Here is a 20,042-nt window from a genome sequence, read left to right as displayed (position 1 = left end):
CTGAAGCCCCCAAACAATGAATGCGTGACAACGCGTCAGCATTGGCCAGCTGGCTTCCTGGCCTGTGTTCCACTGAAAATTTAAAAGTTTGTAATGCCAAGAACCATGTTGTAATTCTCGCATTACTGTCCTTATTTTCAGACATCCACTTCAGAGGGGCATGGTCAGTGATCAATTTGAACTTTCTTCCGACCAAGTAGTACCTGAGAGCCTCTAATGCCCACTTTATGGCCAACGCCTCCTTCTCCACTGTGGCATAGTTTCTCTCATGTACATTCAACTTTCTGCTAAGATAGAAAATAGGGTGTTCCTCACCCTCCTTGTTCTGGGACAGGACCGCTCCTATACCTACTTCTGATACATCGGTTTGTACTATGAATTCCCTTTCAAAATTAGGAGTCATGAGGACTGGTTGGGAACACAACGCTACTTTCAACTCCTGAAAAGCTTTCTCTGCCTCAGGACTCCATTCTACCATGACGTTTTGTTTGCCTTTGGTCAGGTCAGTCAGTGGGACTGCCATGGTGGCAAAGTTGGGTATGAACCTCCTGTAGTACCCCGTAATTCCCAAGAAGGCTCTCACCTGCTTCTTATTCAGAGGCCGTGGCCAGTTTTGTATGGCATCAACTTTATTGAGCTGAGGCTTTATCAGGCCTCTGCCAATGGTGTATCCCAGATATTTTACTTCCTCCATGCCTAGACAACACTTTTTTGGGTTGGCTGTCAAACCTGCCTTATAGATGGAGTCCAACACTGCTTGTACCCTGGGTAAGTGAGACTGCCAATCAGGACTATGAACGACCATGTCATCCAGATAAGCAGCCGCATACCGTCTATGGGGCCTTAGAATCCTGTCCATCATTCTTTGGAAGGTAGCAGGTGCCCCATGTAGCCCGAAGGGCAACATCTTGTACTGAAACAAGCCCTCTGGCGCTGAAAAAGCTGTCTTTTGTTTGGCGCTCTTGGTTAACGGTACTTGCCAATAATCTTTGGTTAGGTCAAGAGTGGTTAAATACCTTGCTGTCCCTAGTCTCTCAATCAGTTCATCCACTCTTGGCATCGGGTAGGCATCGAATTTTGAAACACTGTTCAACTTTCGGAAGTCATTGCAGAAACGCACACTCCCGTCGGGCTTTGGAATCAACACAATGGGACTTGACCATTCACTATGTGATTCTTCAATAACCCCTAACTCTAGCATATTTTTAATTTCTTTCGACACCGATTCTCTTTGTGCTTCTGGTAACCTATAGGGCTTTAGATTAACTTTAATCCCTGGGTCAGTGATGATGTCATGTTTAATGACCGAGGTTTTCCCAGGTACGTCAGAGAACAGCACCCTATTTCTAATCAGAAACTCCTTGACCTCTTGTTGTTGAATTGCTGACAGTTCCCGAAGTGACAGTGGCAAAAACCCAAAGGGCCCTGGACTTACTGGAGGGTCTCGGACGGCCAACAGTACCGTTCTATCTTTCCAGGGCTTTAACAGATTTATCTGGTAAACTTTGTAATTGACCTGCCCCACTCTTTCTAAGATTTCAAAGGGCCCTTGCCATTTAGCCAAAAGTTTATTTTCCACAGTGGGAACCAATACTAACACTCTGTCCCTAGGAGCAAAGCTGCGTTACCGAGCATTGCGGTTGTATACCCTCTGCTGTGCCTGTTGAGCCTGTTCCAGGTGCTCTCTCACTATCGGCACTACCGCAGCAATTCTCTCCTGCACTTGAGAAACATACTCAATCACCGTTTTGTAAGGACTAGACTGCCCCTCCCATGTCTCTTTGGCAATGTCTAGTAACCCCCTTGGGTGTCTCCCATACAACAAGTCAAAGGGTGAAAACCCGGTGGAGGACTGGGGAACTTCTCTTATGGCCAACAATAAATACGGCAATAAGTAGTCCCAATCCCTACCATCCTTGTCGACCACTTTCCTAAGCATGTGTTTTAACGTCTTGTTAAACCTCTCGACCAGCCCATCGGTTTGCGGGTGATAAACCGAAGTTCTTAACTGTTCGATTGTGAACAGGCGGCATAACTCTTTCATGACTTTGGACATAAACGGTGTACCCTGGTCAGTTAGTATCTCCTTAGGTATACCCAGCCTGCTAAAGACATGAACTAGCTCTCTGGCAATGGTCTTGGTTGACGTATTGCGCAACGGGATCGCTTCCGGGTACCTGGTAGCGTAATCCATTATGACCAGAATATACTGGTGTCCCCTGGCAGACTTCATTAAGGGTCCAACCAAATCCATCGCTATTCTTTCAAACGGCACCTCTATGATAGGCAATGGAACTAGTGGACTCTTAAAATGTGGCCTGGGAGCATGATACTGACACTCAGAGCAGGATGCGCAAAAGTCAGATACCTCTTTATGAAGCCCGGGCCAGAAAAACCTCTGCATTATTCGCTCAGTGGTTTTCTCTACCCCTAGATGGCCTGCCATTATATGACCATGGGCTAGATCCAACACTGTTATTCTGTATGCTTTGGGAACTATTAGTTGTTCCACAACATCTTCCCCCTTCTTAGTCACCTGATATAACAAATCCTGCCACATTGCCATGTGGGGATAGGACAAAGGACTATCAGGGTCTACGGGTTTACCATCAACTACTTTTACATTCTCCCTGGCTTTTACCAAAGTAGGGTCATTCAACTGCTCCACGGCAAAGACCTCTCTTCTGACCTCTAAATCAGGCAGATGATCACCTGGCCCAACAACACTTCCCACCTCAATGGGAGGCACATCAGTTGGCGAGCCACCGTCACGCTCCGCATTCTCTAGTTCGCCAATCATAGTAGAAAAAGGGAATAACTCTGACTCAGAAGAAACTCCCTCCTCCACTACATCGACAACCTTCTCAAATGGATCGGGGTTGTTCACCTCTGGAACAAAACGGCTTTCCCACAACTTCCAGAAGTGAGCAAAGTCTCTCCCCAATATTGCATCGTACATCAGACCATGTACCAAACCTACAGAAACTATAGCAGAACCACATGGTGTCTCGATGTTCACCTCGGCAGTAACATAATATCGAGTATCCCCATGTATGCAGGTCACACCAACAGTTTTCCCCTCACGCCGCAAGGGGTTCACCAGCTCAGCTTTTATAAGTGTCACCAAGCTACCAGAGTCTAACCGTGCCTCTACTCAGTTGCCATCTACAGTGAGTACACACATGTGCTTATCAGTCACAGCCTGCCGGTCAGCCGTACAGGCTATCTGTGCAAAGAAAGACCCCCTGCGGTAGACAGGAGCAGTATCACATTGCATAGGTTCAGTTGTAAGTGCACAATTAGCGGCAATATGGCCGAAGCCACCACATCGGAAACACTGAGTCATATTAATGTCTAGTCGTTTACGGGGCAAGAACCTTCCCGGCCTGGCAGGCCTGTCTCCAGGTTCTACACCCTCAGTCTTAGGTACATTCCGCCGCCCAGCGCCCTTCTCCCCTGGAACAGTCTTACCAGTGTCTGTGGGAGTTCGCCGGTGCGCCATCAGGGCTCGGTGGGGCATACTCATCAGCTCCTCAGCCGCCACGTACCTCTCCACCAGCTCGACCAACTGGTCCGCGGACTTAGGGTCTGCATGGCTCACCCACTTGCGCAGAGTCGCAGGTAATGATCGCAGGTACCGGTCCATCACGACCCTTTCCACGATCTGTGGTCCCATCAGCGTCTTGGGCTGTAGCCATTTTGAGGACAGATGGACGAGGTCATGCATCTGTGAACGTGGAGGCTTGTCCATATGGAACTCCCAGCGGTGGACCCGTTGGGCACGAACAAAGGTGGTGACTCCCAAGCGAGTTAGGATCTCCTGTTTTAGTTTTTTATAGTCCTTGGCATCAGCCAGGCATAAGTCAAAATAGGCCTTTGTGGCTCCCCAGACAAAAAAGGTGCCACCAGACTTGCCCACTGCTCCTTGGGCCAACTCTCCCTTTCGGCCGTTCTTTCAAATGCGGTGAGATAGGCCTCCACATCATCGCCCGAAGTCATCTTCTGGAGGAAGTGACTGGCTCGTACGGAGTGAGTGGTGGTGGGAGGACCAGTACCAACATCTCTGGGCCGGGCGATCAGGTGCTGTGCCACCTCTTTTATGGCCTGGCTGTTTTCCGCTAAGGCCCGGCGGGTTTCCTCGATGTTAACCTGTAATTGCCCCTGGGCTGTCTCCAAGGCCGACAGTTGCACCCTGGTGGATTCCTGCAGAGCCCTGGTAGATTCCTGCTGAGCTCTGGTAGATTCCTGCTGAGCCACTGTAGCTTGGAGCAGGGCTTTAATAATGTCCTCCATTTTGTCCTGGGGTGTAGGTTGGAAGCTGAACCTTGCCTCTCTGAGCATGGGCTGATGCCTCCTCTATGGGACTCCAAGGACACAGCGTTATTTCCACACTCACAAATTGGGTGTCTGTCCCTTTAATTTTTAAACGGAAAGTTTTCCTCTTGCTGCAACTTCAGTGTGTGTGGTTGCCCGCATTCTCCACCATATTGTGACACAGTTAGGTTAGGGGGTCCCTCTCCTGGATAGAGGATTCCTTCCTTACACACACACACAGCAGCAGGGAAGCAGCACACCAGTCTGGATGCAAGTACAAGCTAGTCGGCACCAGTCTTTATTGTACAATGACAGAAATATAAAGAAAACATAAATATAAATCCTAGCCCTGTCGGGGCACTAACTTCACAGGTAGTTCCCTCACTACCAGAACCTGGCAGGGCCTAATGCCCTCACCAGCAACAAAGCACAGCACAGTACTCACAGATAGGTTTTTCAAGTGTCTCTGAGCAAACTCCCTGCCTGCTCTCCCAGGTGAGACAATCAGCCTTCAACACACTAGGCTTATATTGGCCACTCTCAGGTGGAAACCTTAACAACCTGTTACCAGGCTGCAAGAACCAAAACCTGGAGTGGCCGTGGGTGGAGCCCTCCCTCTCCTCTCACCCACAACCCCCAGGTCCCAAACCGGCTTTTCAAAAAGCCGAAACTCAAGCCTGCTACACTGCAGACTTTCTCCTGGGGGTTTAAAACACAATAGACAGGAATCTGGGACAAATGTACCTGCCACAGACCACTTTACCAGTGATCCTATCACAATATGTTTCACAAGCACTGTCAAGGAAAGAAAACAATAAGATTATCCTACCAGGGGATTACAGACAAACCCCCACCAAAAATAAGTAGTGCACACCGCTCTGTAAAAGAAATTGCACCACCAAGGCAAGTTCTCTGAAACCTTCTACTTTACCAGAACAGATGACAGATGGACACCACCATCTGCACCATTCTGCATGGAAATACACAAAATAATTTAATAACCCCCAAGGTGCGTATCCACTAGGCAATTAAACAGGATGAGTGAACAATAACGACATCGTTATCGTTCAATCGCTTGTTAATCGTCCGCAAATCGGGCAATTTAAAGTGTAAAACGACCAGCGATGCGCGTGCCCACTGGTCATTTTTAACATCTATCATCGCCCGTACATGCTGGTCACCCTGACGATAACGTCAGGTTGATCATGTACGGGGATGATGGATGTGCGTTACACAAAGTGTACAAGCAATGATAATACTGCCACCGGGAGAGACAGCATCAGAAATGGGGAGGCAAAGTGTTGGGCGTTCATGTGTGATGACTTGTGATGATGTGATGAGGTGGTCTAAATTTAATGAAAATAAAATACCTCTCATGGGCGTGTAATGGGAGTGTTGTGGGCGTGTCAGTGAAAGCAGACATTGCGTTCTCAAACACAGAACGGCAGCCATGTTCAGAGACACTGCGCCTGCCATAGCGCTGGTGCAAGTGTAGATGGTGTCAAGATTCACCAGCGGTGTTACAGCGTGCTGAGGCACTGAGAGTGGCCATTGCACCTTCAGGCGCTGGTTACTACACCAGCAGACCCACCTCTGAATCAGGCCCTTTATGTTCCGAATATACTGTATACAGTATACCAGAATTATATTATTTTTGCTGCCAAGGGTTGAAGAGTTAAACAGAGAAGACAGCCTTTCTGAGTTTCCCTGTCTCAATAATAATACGGATGATATCCGAAACTTATTACAGAACAAAAGGTTTTCCTTGAGGTGATGACTAAAATGCCTTAATTAGACTAATAATATTCCCCTGGATACACAAATGCATGGAGGTCAGTATTAAAATAGTCCAAATTAACTAAATGAAAGGGTTTCTATGTCAGCTGCGAAGAGCGTGCTTTCCACAGATTTATTCTTTGATGACAGTAGGGCATTCATTCTTCTCATTTTTAATAAAACCCATAGGGGTCTATTTACTAAGCAGTGTTAGGAGAAGTGAAAAGTGAAGAGTGAAAAGTGATAAGGTGCCAGCCAATCAGCTCCCAACTGTCATTTTTCAAACACAGCCTGTGAGATGGCAGTTTGGAGCTGATTGGCTGGCACCTTATCACTTTTCACTTCTCCTAACACTGCTTAGTAAATAGACCCCAATATCATCTTTATGAATCAATTTGGGAAGGAACACAGAATGTCTATCAGCCATGAAGTATGTTATTATCGTCAAAGAGATCCTGTATTGGGTTGTTTACATTTTCTGATTGTAGACTCTTTAACATGTATATTGTTCAGAGCCGTGACAAGGGCTCTGAGCGCCCTGTGCTGGCCCCGCTCCCTTTGCACATGAGTCTTGAAGACGCTACTGGCAGCTGTAGTCACAGCAGGGTGGCCTGTCTGTAGCACGGTAGGGTGCCGTTCCAGGCACCCTGCTAGCCAGAAGCAAAGGCAGTGGGTGAGCAACGGTCTCGCCCACAGAGCCCTGTGCTCTATGCGGTCGCACGCCCCTAGGTGAATGTAGCCTCTGGTCTCTAGAATCTTGAAGATCATCATACCACCCTTTGTATAAATATTTTAAGATGACAACTCAAAAGGAATATTGACCAATGTCTCTCATATTTGTAAACAATCTTTCTCCCTGTAGAATGGTGAACCTTGATATGACCATATTTATTTATTACCAGTTATTTATATAGCGCACACATATTCCGCAGCATTTTACAGAGAATATTTGGCCATTCACATGTCCCTGCCCCAGTGGAGCTAACAATCTATGTTCTCTATCACATGCGCTTTTGTCGGGAGCCAATTAACCAACCAGTATATATTTTTGGAGTGTGGGAGGAAACCAGAGCACCAGGAGGAAACCCACGCAAACACAGGGAGAATATACAAACTCCACACAGTTAGGGCCGTGGTGGGAATCGAACCCACGACCTCAGTGCTGTGAGGCAGTAATGCTAACTATTACACAGTCTGTGCTGACCTTATAACCCTTTTCAGCAACAATTGGCTCTCTGAGATCTTTGCAGAAGTCTTTTCTCCTTGGTAACAGAAACGTGAATGTTACAAAACAAACTGCCAAAGGATCTGCTTTTGTATAGGAGTGACAGCACTAATAAAGAAGTGCTGGACCGGATTACAGATGTGTGCTCACTCAGCTTTGCTCTCAACGCTACACATATTCACCATAGTGGCGTCAGCTCTCAAGCTTTGCAAGTGTACAGTATTTCCGCACTGCTCTCACTACTGCACTATACTAAACATACTGTAGCACTTTCAATTGCACAAAATTCACACGAAATTTTGTTAAAGTAGCATAAAATCAGCAAAAAGGTTGCATTCTATCAGGGGGAGAGTAGCATCATTTTCGTTTAAAAGTATTGTAGCAAAAATCGTGAAGACTAATCAACTTTGCTGTCTATACAGACGACTGACAATGGGGATAAATGTGGAAAATCAGGTCAGGTCATACATATAATACAGTAATTTATGACATACTGTACATGTTATAGGTTGTTCATAATGTGCGAGTACTCCCAAAACATGCCTGTTCATCTATATGAAATATGCAGGAAAACAACAATGTACAGTACAAGAACATTATTTTCCTCTCTTAGCCGCATTGTCAGTCTTTGGTATAGATAGCCATGTTGTTCACGATCTTTGCTACTTTTTCATTAATATGATGCTACTTTACCTCCTACTATGTTGCTAATATTACGCCAGTTTTACGCAAATATTTGTGCAAATTTTGCACAACTGAAAGTGCTATTTTCTTGCATATTTCATATGGACGACCAGACATGTTTTTGAGAGAACTCGCACAGTACGAACAACCTATAACATTGCGCACCACTGTGTCCAATATTGTGGCACTATTTTAGCAAAACCTAGTAGGGTAACTATCTGTACCTGCTTATGCAAGTTGTATGGGTGTACTTAATTTTTCACACTTGGCTTCAAGATGGGTTAATTTTTGCTGCCAAAATGTTTAAAGATTACAATCTGCTATCTAATCTAGCTACTGTTCCTTTACAGATTGAGAACATTAAACTCTCCCCTAAGGCAAGGCAGTAAGTATTATTTGGTCAGTGGGATACTCGACAAAGAGACGTTTGTATTATAGGTGTGGGACACCACTCTATATATTGCATCACCAATTGCATTTTCTGATATCCATATTTATATATTCAACCTGGATTACTGCAAGCTATTTTTCCCCTTTTGTATTTATCAATCTCTTTTTTTAAATTATAACAATATTTTAATGTATTTTTATTTTCATATTTTATATATATATATATATATATATATATTTATATACACACACACATACATACATTTTTTTTTCCTTTTAGATTTTCATGTAGTGTTTCGTGGACCTTCAGTGTTACAGTATGCTTTACTTTTTTTCTCTCTCTCTCTCTCTCTCTCTCTCTCTCTCTCTCACTCTCTCTATATGCACATGGACGATGTACTGTGGGGGTCAGGTCGCTCGCAAGCGGGTCAATGTTGGGTGCATGCACGGGGGCTCGCACCAAAGGGGGCGTGCTGTCGATGGTGACTGACAGCACGCCCCCTTTGGTGGGCGTGTTGGGGGCGTGGCTGCCAGACGGAGGCGTTCCCATGGGAACGCCTACCATCTGGGTCCGGCCTCACTGACTTCACTAGTGATGTCAGTGGCAGTGATTTTGGCTCTGATAGAGCCAACATCACTCCAGGGCTTGCGGTCACCGAGACCCTACCGCAGAGTCTCGTCGCAAGCCCGAAGGTCGCGATGGTCTTGACCATCGCGACCATCATCATGGATGCTCGCATAAGCTGTGGGTGGTAACCCACAGCTATGCGAGCGTCCAAGAGGCCGCTCCATTTTTAGGGAGTAGGGCACTGATTCAGAGCGAGCGCTCTGGTCAGAGCGTCCGGCTCTGAATCAGGCCCTGTGTTCAGGGAAGTAGCGAGGGTGGCTCCAGTGGAGCAACTGCTCCAGATGCCTGCTCTGGCCAGGTCGCTGGAGATCAGCCATCCTACCAAGGGTATAGCACCCGCTGAACTGAGCGTGAAATGAAACACATAGATTAGTCCTCCAGACAGGGGACATGATGTGGATGGAGCACAGCTTGTGGCTCCGCCCACAACACACCCCCATTGTGGATGCACTGATCTCTTTATGTGCATCAGGCTCTGGTCATCAGCAGGTGGCCCCCTCCCCCAGTAGAATATCTGATCTCCGGTGCCTTGTAACAGTAAGAAGGGGGGGAGGAGATCTGAGTAAGGGGGAATATATGTATGTGTGAAGGGAGGGGAGCTGTGTATGAGTGTGGGGGTTGGTCTGTGTGAGAAGGGGAGATCTGTGTGAGGGGGAGATCTGAGTGAGGGGAGAGCACTGTGTGTGTGAGAGGAGGCTGAGCGAGGGGGGAGAGCTGTGGAAGGTGAGCTGTGGAAGGGAGAGAGCTGTGGCGGAGTCTGAATAAGGGGGGATCATTGTGTGTGTCTGAGGGGAGGAGATATGTGTGAAAAGGGGGAAGATCTGAGTGAGTGGGGAGAGCTGTGTGAGAAATTTATATACATTAATATGTAGCCCCAATGCGGTATTTAGCGTAGGGTCCTGTGGGATCTTAATCTGTCTCTGTGACTGAACAGAATGGGGGAGGGGTGGAGCCATGGGCATTAACAAAGAGGGAGGAGGCGGCGGTCTCCTCCCATCATCAACCCCGGCTTCTCCCCTTTTCCACCTCTGAGATGGGTCCCACATACCACCCTGGCCCTGACGTCAGCACAGAGGAGAGAACATGGTGGCTGTGTCCCTGCTGTGGAGGGGAGGCCTGAGCCGGGTACTGCTGCTGAGAGGCTGGGTTGCAGCACATGTGACTGGGAGAAGCCTGAGCGGTGAGTCTGGTGAGGTCACGCCTGACTGCTATGATGCCAAATGCCAATAAGGGGCACTACTATGGCAAGTGTATAAGGGGCACTACTGTGGATTAATGTGTAAAAGGGACACTACTGTGGCAAAACTTAAATAAGGGGCACTATTGTTAGATATAATGTGAATAAGGGGCACTACTGTGGCATACTGTAATGTGAACTATGGACATTACAGTGGCATAATATGAACTGTGGGGACTACAGTGTAACATAATATGAAAAAGGAGACAAAACTGTGACATAATGCAAATTAATGGGCACTAATGTGTGGCATAATGTGCAATGTGGCCATTATTTTATTTTATAGCATAATGTGAATAATGGGCACTACTGTGGCGTAACATGGATAAAATACACTATTGTGTGGCGTAATGTGATTGTGGGCACTAATGTGTGGCATAACGTGAATTGTTGGCACTACTGTGTGGTTTATTTTTAATTGGTGGAATTAATTTAGTGGGTTGGATTATAACTAGCCCTCCATGTCCCAGGTTGATACTGCCCCTAATGTTTATTTTTTTTTTTCCTTCAAATTGCTCTACATGCTGGACACGACCCCATACCTGGCACACTTGGGGTTGGGGACACGGTAGCACACACATGCTCCGGACGACATGACTACACGCTACACCCCTGACTATGTTACTTTACTTTAGAACTTTCTTTTTCTTATTTAGAATATGTGACAATTATGTGTGACTTTTATAGATAGGATTAAAGTGTTAAACATACGCAGGGCCGGCTCTAGGGGTGTTCGACTAGTGCGGTCGAACAGGGGCGCCACCCATAGAGGGCGCACCCCTCCCCAACATCCTGCTGTTCCACCCGTGGTCCGAAGTGGCCCGCAGGTGGTTAAATCGGGATGTTGGGGACCCCCACCGCTGCTATGCGGCGGTGCCGGACCCTGGAGTCTGACTGGATGCTGCGTGCATTTGCGCGGCATCCATTCAGTGACGGGAAAGTGGCTGGGGGAAGCCCGAGCTAGTGATGCTCCCCCCAGCCAGCCTGATGTTATTTGGAGGCGTGCCATGCAGGCACGCCTCCAAATAGCATCATATAGGGGGTGTGGCCTATGTTAATTAGGATCTTTACAGTGTGCAATGTTGGGGCGCACTGTAAAGAGCTGGCACAGGGTGCGCCAACCCCTAGAGCTGGCCCTGAACATATGTTACTGGTTCCAGTACATTTTTGCCACAACATTGTTTCTGGAGACATAAAGAGACACTTCTCACTCAAGCGCGACTGGCATTGCTCTTCTATTTTGTACGTTTGTAAGGAGACTGAGGTTCCCTTATTTGCAGAGTTGCCCCCCAAACAAGTTAACCATTTGGTGAGTGCTAGGTATTACATTGTGTTTTTAACATATCCAGGTTTTTTGGCACCATGCTGACTTGGTCTCCCAAAGGTAACTGCTACAATCTGCATGTTCCAGTCTTTCATTAAAAGGTATACATTCGCTACAGTCTGGCTTTGATACATTTATAATTTATACACATTATTATTTATATACACTTTTTTCTTCTGCACCATTATTCACTAGAGATCTCTTTTACCTGGAACACTCACTCCATAGGCATTAGCTTCCTGTATGAAGTCCAACATCCCAATTATATCAGAGACTTCAGTGGTAGCAACATTTTCTCCTTTCCACCTAGGAAGAGAAGCAGTTGTATAACTAAAGGTTTCAAGACATTGTGGTGAGTTGTAATATATCATGTATACAGTTTGAGGTTATCTACAGTAGTTTAGTATTTTATCTTCTGAACATTATGGTCAATAAACTGCCTGGTGCTTACTGTATAAACTAAGTAATCAAGTTATAATTTAAAATAAAAACATTGTTGTATAATCAAAATTATCAAATGTAGACCTCTAACACTGGATTAATATTCTATGAAGAGTATTCATGTGAAATAGAAAATTTAACACAAGTAATAAAATAAAAAATAAGAAGAACACAACGTGATAATTTCATTAAAAATTGTATGCTACCATCCTATATCATATTTACTTCAGACAACATACTGTAGTGGTTTAGTAACTGATTTTGCACAGTGCAAAATGTGAACTGTGTGGGATCCTGAGGACCGAGTTTGAGAACCACTGCCTTAAACATATAAAACTCACACTCACTATAAAACACCAAGTACTGGCACCACTATGATTCAGTTCAAGAGCTGACATTCACAGGTAGTCTTCAGTTACTCCATAACTTATCCCAAACTATAAATCACAACCTACTTTAATCAAAGGTACTGATTAACCAAACCCTGCTGTATAAAAAAAACAAACCCACTTGACATGTGAATTCGTTAGGAACACAAAGACATCACATTACTGAATGACTTAACATGGTAAAAAGTCACAATAGTTACTGAATAAAAATGGTGATAAATTGACAATCATAAATATAAATGCAAAATAGTTACTCATTTAGGAATATAACAGAAATACAACAAGAAAATGGTAGAACTACACCCATATGTTTCCATGAAATCTGTCATCCCCCAAAACTGACAATTTCTAAAACAATTACCCCAATTTTAAACTTTCTTTTTTTGTTGAAAACTCATTTCTCTGTGACATCACTGAAATATGTGTGCTGGTATGTTAATCTGTTTTAAACATGGCCATAGTTCTGTGAGGCAGCATTGCTAAACACTGTGCCGTTGAGCAGTCTAAGGTCATCTATTCCATTTTCTTCTATACATATTTTTGGCTTATCCTTATTTGTGTCTTAAATGAATTGTAAGAGTGAGAGCACACCTGGACAGTCTATCACATGTATTAGCTTTGGTTAAATGTTCAAAATATGCCAAAAATGAGTTTTCCAATATAATAAACGGTAGAAAAGGCATTATATCAACAGTGTGGGATAAGATGGGGTTTCTACCACATTTGAGGATGTTTTAAAAAGCAAATATCTTTCAGGAAGAAAAAAAATGAAGCCCTAGCTAAATTACATTGATAATTTGCCCCCTCGCAGACACACGTACTTCATACCTCACAAAATTTGTGACTTTGAATTTAGGAAGGGGGTTACGCACGTGGCAAGTTGGGGGCATGGCCAAGTTATAGTAGCTCCTCCCTCAGTTACTAATAATACCATTGTTGTACAATAATGTTCTATCAGTATGGAAAAGCTTTCTGATAGACAAAAATGCATTTTGAGGCATAAACAAATATATACATGCAGTTACAGTGTTTAATCAGAGAAAAGTTTAATATCAGTTTGGAAGTAGGGATTTGTTATTGTAGTTATGTTGTGAGTGCAGAAAGGTAAGAATGTTTTTCATATTTGGTAAGTGAAAAACCTAACAAACAATAAATTTTATGTATGCTAAAGCTACTGTCTCTTTTAAACGTTCAGCTGGCAACCTGACTTTTTGCCTACTATATGTTCTGCACAAGTCAAGTTGCACAATGTTCTGAGTAGTCAAAGGTCCCTCAATTTCCTTGTATAGTTATATTGTTCCTCTTTAGTTCAGTAGGACACATGTTAGGTCTATGATTTTGTGCCTGACAAAATATTGCAGGTCTATATTCTATTCAAAAGACAGTAGAAACATTTACATGTTACTAGATCATTATTATTTAAAGCTACAGACCACTGGATGGGCAATTATTCTTCTAAACCACAATTTAAATTAAGATCCAGATGCCCAAGATCAAATCTTTTCGACACTGACAATTCTGGGGGAGCGGAAACATCGGCCAGTGACCAAGAATATGTGAGCCATTCCCAAACCAGGGCATTGGAACCCCTTGTAGTGATGAAGACCAGCAGTCAACAAAAAAAAACTGCAACAAGGAGTAATGGAAAAGGCAAGAAAAGCCAAAGGGAGAGAGGAAATTCGTATTCAATTGATCCACAAGGACGCTTATGTCTGACAAACTCAGTTTCACAATAAAGGACTTTATGATTTTCAATGGTAAGCAGATCTCACATCTGAAAGTAAAGGAACATTTTAGCTCTGCCTCCGGTTCTGACATCATACACCTAGCCTCAATACACCATGCAGCACTAGTGAGCTGCAAGGTCCCATGTGACTCTGCGAGTGCAGAGCTCCATTTTCGCCCAAAAATATCGATCTTAGTTGCAATGCGATGCGACTTAGTCACACAATGAGATGGCACAGATTAATTTGATATGCGACACTTGTATATCTGTATGCAACTGAATTTGTATATGAAGCACAACGGAATTTGGCACGAAAAAAGCAGTGGCCGCAGATTCAGACTCAGTCGCACACAAATATACAAGTGTGACACTGGCAAATTAATCAGAATTCAAAAGACACTCGAAGCTAGCAGAGTCACGGTATCCGGTCGACAGTAAAAAGATGTCGACATTCAGAAGGTCGAGATGGTCATTAGGACGACCACCAATACTTAGACAACTTTCTGACTGTCGACATTCAGAATGTGTCGACCTTTTGCTGGAAAATAATCTGATCACAGCATCCACCAGTCAAGCATTACTTGAAGAATGGCCTGTGACACCAATTCTATACGCAATCTATCTGGGTGGCCAATAATTAATGCCCGGGTATCTATTACAAAGTGTCCCAGTACCTGGAATTTTTCCTCCAACTGGTGGTTCAAGCAAAAAATACTTTTTTGAAGGATACAACAAGTTTTCTTACACATTTACAACAATTATCACCACTCCCTCCAAATTATTGGCTATGAATTCTAGACATAACAAGCTTATATAACATAACACACAGGACAGGTATTGAAGCCATCAGAAGACAGTTGACCAATAATTCACAGTACAAGGGTGCTTTGGGTACTGATATCACAATTTTACTTCACATGTTGGAGTTAATATTAACTGGACCAGTTTTCTTTGCGATGACAAGCTGCCTGTAGCACCCTCCTTTGCAAACTCTTACATGTTTGAAATTGAGCAAGACTTGTTTTTTGAAAAATAATTTTTTTACTTGTGACATAGACAACATTAACGATAAGGCCATACATTATCTGGGTGTTACTGGAAAAGAGCAATATTCATACTAGTATTTACAATAAGACTACCGACAGAAACACCTTATTAAGGGCAGATAGTCACCACCCAATAGACCTTAAATGGTACCTGCCTTATTCACAGCTATTTCACATTTACAGGATTACAGATGACACTTTAAGGTGTGATGTGGAGACAGAACACGTCATCAGCAAATTGTCCATGAGGGGATATAAGATGAAGGATCTGCAGGCTGCTAAAGCCAGAGTCCTGATGATTCCACGCTCAGAGACCTTGACTTCTACAATCAGAAAGCAAAGCAACAATATACTGCTTTGGGTACAGATCCTACAATTCTTAAAGTCCACATGTTAACAAGAAGCCCAAAGAGTTTTGGCGATGATTACTAAAGACAAGGAACTTCCAGGTATTAAATGTTTGGAACTTGTATTGTACATAATGATATCACCAAACTGCACCCCCTAAATTGAGATCATCTGAAAAGGAAACTTGGTTGCTACAGTATGAGTGTGTATATTGTATGGTCTTACCTATGATAATTTAGCTGCCGTCAAGTATGAAGTTATTATTAGATGAAATATTTCTCCTGTTGATTCTTATTCATCCAGGACTTAATTTATTTTCTGCATAGGCTAGTAATATCATTATAGTGCTTGCATAACTACATTGTTGTTTTACAGGCATGTAGTGGTGAATTCTTTGTACATTGTTACCTTCATTTCATTCATTCATTAATTACAACTTTGTGTTTGATTATTTGTATTTTTTATTTACTTGAAAATTCTTGGGTTCATTGATTTCTTTGTATACCATTTGTGTTTTACTGTTCAGTATCAGTTTTTTTTTGTTTTGACACATGCGGCTAATATTATATGTACAGAAAGAATGCTCCAGTTATACCATTATTCATGCTTTAATGTGATCATACAATATATCTTGTTCTGTCCTGTGGTATCTATTGTTGTACAATAAGATTCTTGAAGTTACGATGTTTTATCATTGCTGTAACTTATTTCTTGTTTAGCTCAGCTTTGTTGTCTCTGGGTGGGAGGTGTGTTGTCAGTCTGCCGATTGGTTCAGTCTGACTCTATGGGGTCAATCAAATTAGGTGTGAATTGCGAGTTTGTTTCTTGAAACTTGCAGACTTTGCATCGAAGCGCGCTCCCGAGAATTCTCCAATCCAATTAAAAATGCCTATTCGCACTACTCGCAATGGAGGGGTGCGAATTGACTGCCAAATTAGATTTGAGAGAAGTGTATGAAAAAGTGGGGAGAAGATCCTGGACCGCCCAAAATGGATAATTTCGTTAGCAGGAATATATAGAAGGCTGTTTATGGGCATTAGGAAGGTACTGTAGCTTTTTAAATGGTGTCAACTGGCTGATTTGTGGGGGGGGGGGTTAAATGCAAGAAAATGATTCAAGTCAAACTTTTTTACTTAATCTCAAATTAATTAAACGAAAAATGCAAAAAAAAAGTAGGAGAAAAGGTGATTTTGGGGTACTTTGAGGGCATTTTGAAAAGTTTTTAAATAATGATAAAAAAACAATTATTTTTCAATTAAAAAATATTGTAATTAAATTTGGGGTGCTGAAACTAACGGAAAAAGTTGATTTTGGGGTAATTTGAGGCCAATTTTTTTTTACCCCCCAAAATGCCAAAAATAAGCGAATTGAAAATTTCCAAATGCCTAATTAGTCATTATGGGGGTGTCAAAGGGGTTCAGCACAGTGGGCCTGATTCAGACCCACTTGCAAGCGCTATGTGCTCGCGAGAGGGTTGATGTTTGCCCACTGCGCATGCCGGAGCCGGCTCCGCCGTGCGCATGCGCGAGACCCGGCTAGCGACGGCCGCTCCGTCGCTCCGGGTCTCGCACTAAAAGGGGGCGGCTGTCGCTTTTGATCGACAGCTCGCACCGTTTTCGAGGCGGGCAGGGGGGGTGGCTGGCCAAACGGAGGTGTTCCCGACGGAACGCCTGCTGTTTGGGAGCGGCCCCACTGACATCACAAGTGATGTCAGTGGTGAGCTTCCGGCTCTATTAAAAGCCAGAAGCTCACTGGGGCTTGCGGGAACAAGACCCTACCGCAAGGGTCTCGTCGCAAGCCCCGATGGTCGCGATGGTCGAGACCATCGTGACCATCACCTGGCCGCTCGCAATAGCTGTGGGTGGTCACCCACAGCTATGCGAGTGGCCCGGAGGCCGCACCAAAAAAAATGCCCTGATTCAGAGCAAGCGCTCTTTCAGAGCGTCCGGCTCTAATCAGGCCCAGTGTCCCAACAATTTAACCTTAAAATAAAGATTTTCCTTCCCATCTCTCTCCCTCAGGGAAGTGCGAATGGAAAGAAGCAAATTCAGTCTGACTGATTCAGTGCGAGTTGCTAATTGAATTGCAAAAATTATTCACTAAGCGGGATCCATCGTGATGCCCTGACATCACAGGAAGTGCCTTGCGTTTGACGTAATTGCGCCACTGATGGAGCCTTGAGTGGCTGAGGGGCATGTGTTACTTGGAGGAGTTCTTTGTGATGGTATTTAAGGTACGTTTTTGCATGTATGTATTGTCCCTGATGAAAGTTATGAATATAACTGAAACGTTGGATCAGATGCAATCTCTGTACATTATTTTGCTTTGATACAAGTCCTTGAGGGCCGTATGTTTGATGTGTATGGTGTATGACGAGTTATTTGTATTTGCAAAGTCCACACTCTCATCCAAAATAACACAACAGCAGGAGTGCTCGAAACATGATTACAGGTTCCAATTAAAAGTTCCAAAATTAGCTTCCAAATAAAGCAATGAGGGTTCTCACCAAGGGCCTGATTCATTACGGATCGCAACTACGAATACGCACTTAGCCGCACAATTATTGCGTTCTGCACATGCATCACAATGCGCATGCGCGAAGGGATCATCACACTGCGATCGCAGACACTACGCGGACCCATCGTAGAGTGATTGACAGGAAGTGAGCATTTGGGGGGTGGTCAGCAAAACGCAGACGTGTCAGTGCTTTTGAATGCTGTTACAGGGGCGTGCATAAATTAGCCACTGCAATGGTATGTGTAGCTTGAGCTCCCACTGCATGCGACAAGGTTAGCATAGCAATTTCTATGTAGGGTCAGACCTTGTGCAACTATGCATGAGGTTGCGATGGTACTCGATGGCTTTGCTATTTTACTAAGTATTACGGACTTGAGTAAGGGGATGTGGGCGTCCTTATGTTAGGCTGCGACGGCATTGCGATTGCAAGCATTAGCATATGTTCTCAGTGGACCTGCATGCGTAATCGCAGCTGCGATCGCAATAGCGTTCTGTAATGAATCAGGCCCCAAATTTCCAACTGAATTGATAATTTTAATAAAAAACTTCAAACCATCTTGCTGTCGATGTTTCGACCCTCGCAGGTGCCTTTGTCAAGATACATCACAGAAGTAAGAGTCAGCTTTAAAAAGCAGGACAGGAACATAACTAAAAAATGCATCCAGTGCTCCTTATATACCTACACATCAACAGTAAATGCACCAATTCGGGCAGCACAGATGGTGTAATGGTTAGCATTACTGCCTCACAGCACTGAGGTCGTGGGTTCACTTCCCACAATGGCCCTAACTGTGTGGAGTTTGTATATTCTCCCTGTGCTTGCATGAGTTTCCTCCGGGTGCTCCGGTTCTCTCCCACACTCCAAAAATATACTGGTAGGTTAATTGGCTCCTGACAAAAAGTAACCCTACTGTGTGTGTGTGTGCACATGTGATAGGGAACATAGATTGTAAGCTCCCCTGGGGGCAGGGACTGATGTGAATGGCCAAATATTCTCTGTAAAGCGCTGCGGAATGTGTGTGCGCTATATAAATAACTGGTAATAAATAATAATAATAAAAATAATAATAATAATAATAATAATAATAATAAATTAGTCAATCAAGTAACCAGAAGCATGCGATTCACCTGTGGAACACATGAGTTCCAGGAGGTGATACCCAATGAAATCTCACTAAGTTACTGAGACAGCCAGTGAAAAAGCAGCAGCAATAATGTTTAAAACACGGCCAATGAAATGATGGATCCTGGACACAGTTTGAGTTTCAGCTAGGCTGCATGCATCGGTTGTACCCAGGTGCATTTGGTGCGCCAATGTAGAATCAATACAAAATGCGCATGCATCACTGGGCAGTGGGCACCAGAATGTAATGGATGGACATGTCCGGATGTTACGTGCATTCCAGTTGGAATGCATTAGTCATGCGCCCCATTAGTCATGCGCCCCATTAGTCATGCGCCCCATTAGTCACTGGGTACCAGTAAATGGCAGACATGGTCGTATGACTTATGCGTTCCAATTGGAACGCATAAGTCATACGACCCAGAGGGTTCTGCTGTGGTTAATATGGCATGAAGACGGCTTGGACATGCTTTCTAGCTATGGAATGAACATAAACAGAAAGGACTATCAATGTAAATAAATTGAGCAAAATCTGTGAATAATATTATAAAAGTAATAAAAGTAAAACTTGAGCCACATCAGCACTAAGGCACCAGGGGGCCAATAGATACACATAACAAGTCAGTAATAGATAATTACATGGTGTACATAGTAATAACACCCACAGTATAAATTGTAAATATTAACATATACAGTGCATCCGGAAAGTATTCACAGCGCGTCACTTTTTCCACATTTTGTTATGTTACAGCCTTATTCCAAAATGGAATAAATAAATTTTTGTCCTCAAAATTCTACTCACAATACCCCATAAAAAGTCCATAGGGGCTGGCTGGACTGTGTTGTGCAGTCAGTTCTCCATAGGGGCTGTGTC

At 43.9% G+C, this 20,042-nt stretch overlaps 1 protein-coding gene across 2 annotated transcripts in view; it reads right to left on the bottom strand.

Annotated features, from left to right (window-relative positions):
• SLC27A6 (solute carrier family 27 member 6) overlaps positions 1-20,042 on the bottom strand; it is a 112,374-nt gene that overhangs the window by 30,540 nt on the left and 61,792 nt on the right. For both annotated transcript variants that reach the window (XM_088475118.1, XM_088475117.1), the window contains one exon: positions 11,787-11,884. In XM_088475118.1, coding sequence (XP_088331244.1) covers positions 11,787-11,884 — 98 coding nt within the window. The remainder of the gene's footprint in view (positions 1-11,786; positions 11,885-20,042) is intronic.

The sequence above is a fragment of the Taudactylus pleione genome, unplaced genomic scaffold, assembly GCF_031769625.1.
Source record: "Taudactylus pleione unplaced genomic scaffold, aTauple2 ptg000162l, whole genome shotgun sequence".
Taxonomy (NCBI): Eukaryota; Metazoa; Chordata; class Amphibia; order Anura; family Myobatrachidae; genus Taudactylus; species Taudactylus pleione.
This window is presented reverse-complemented; position numbering and strand designations above follow the sequence as displayed.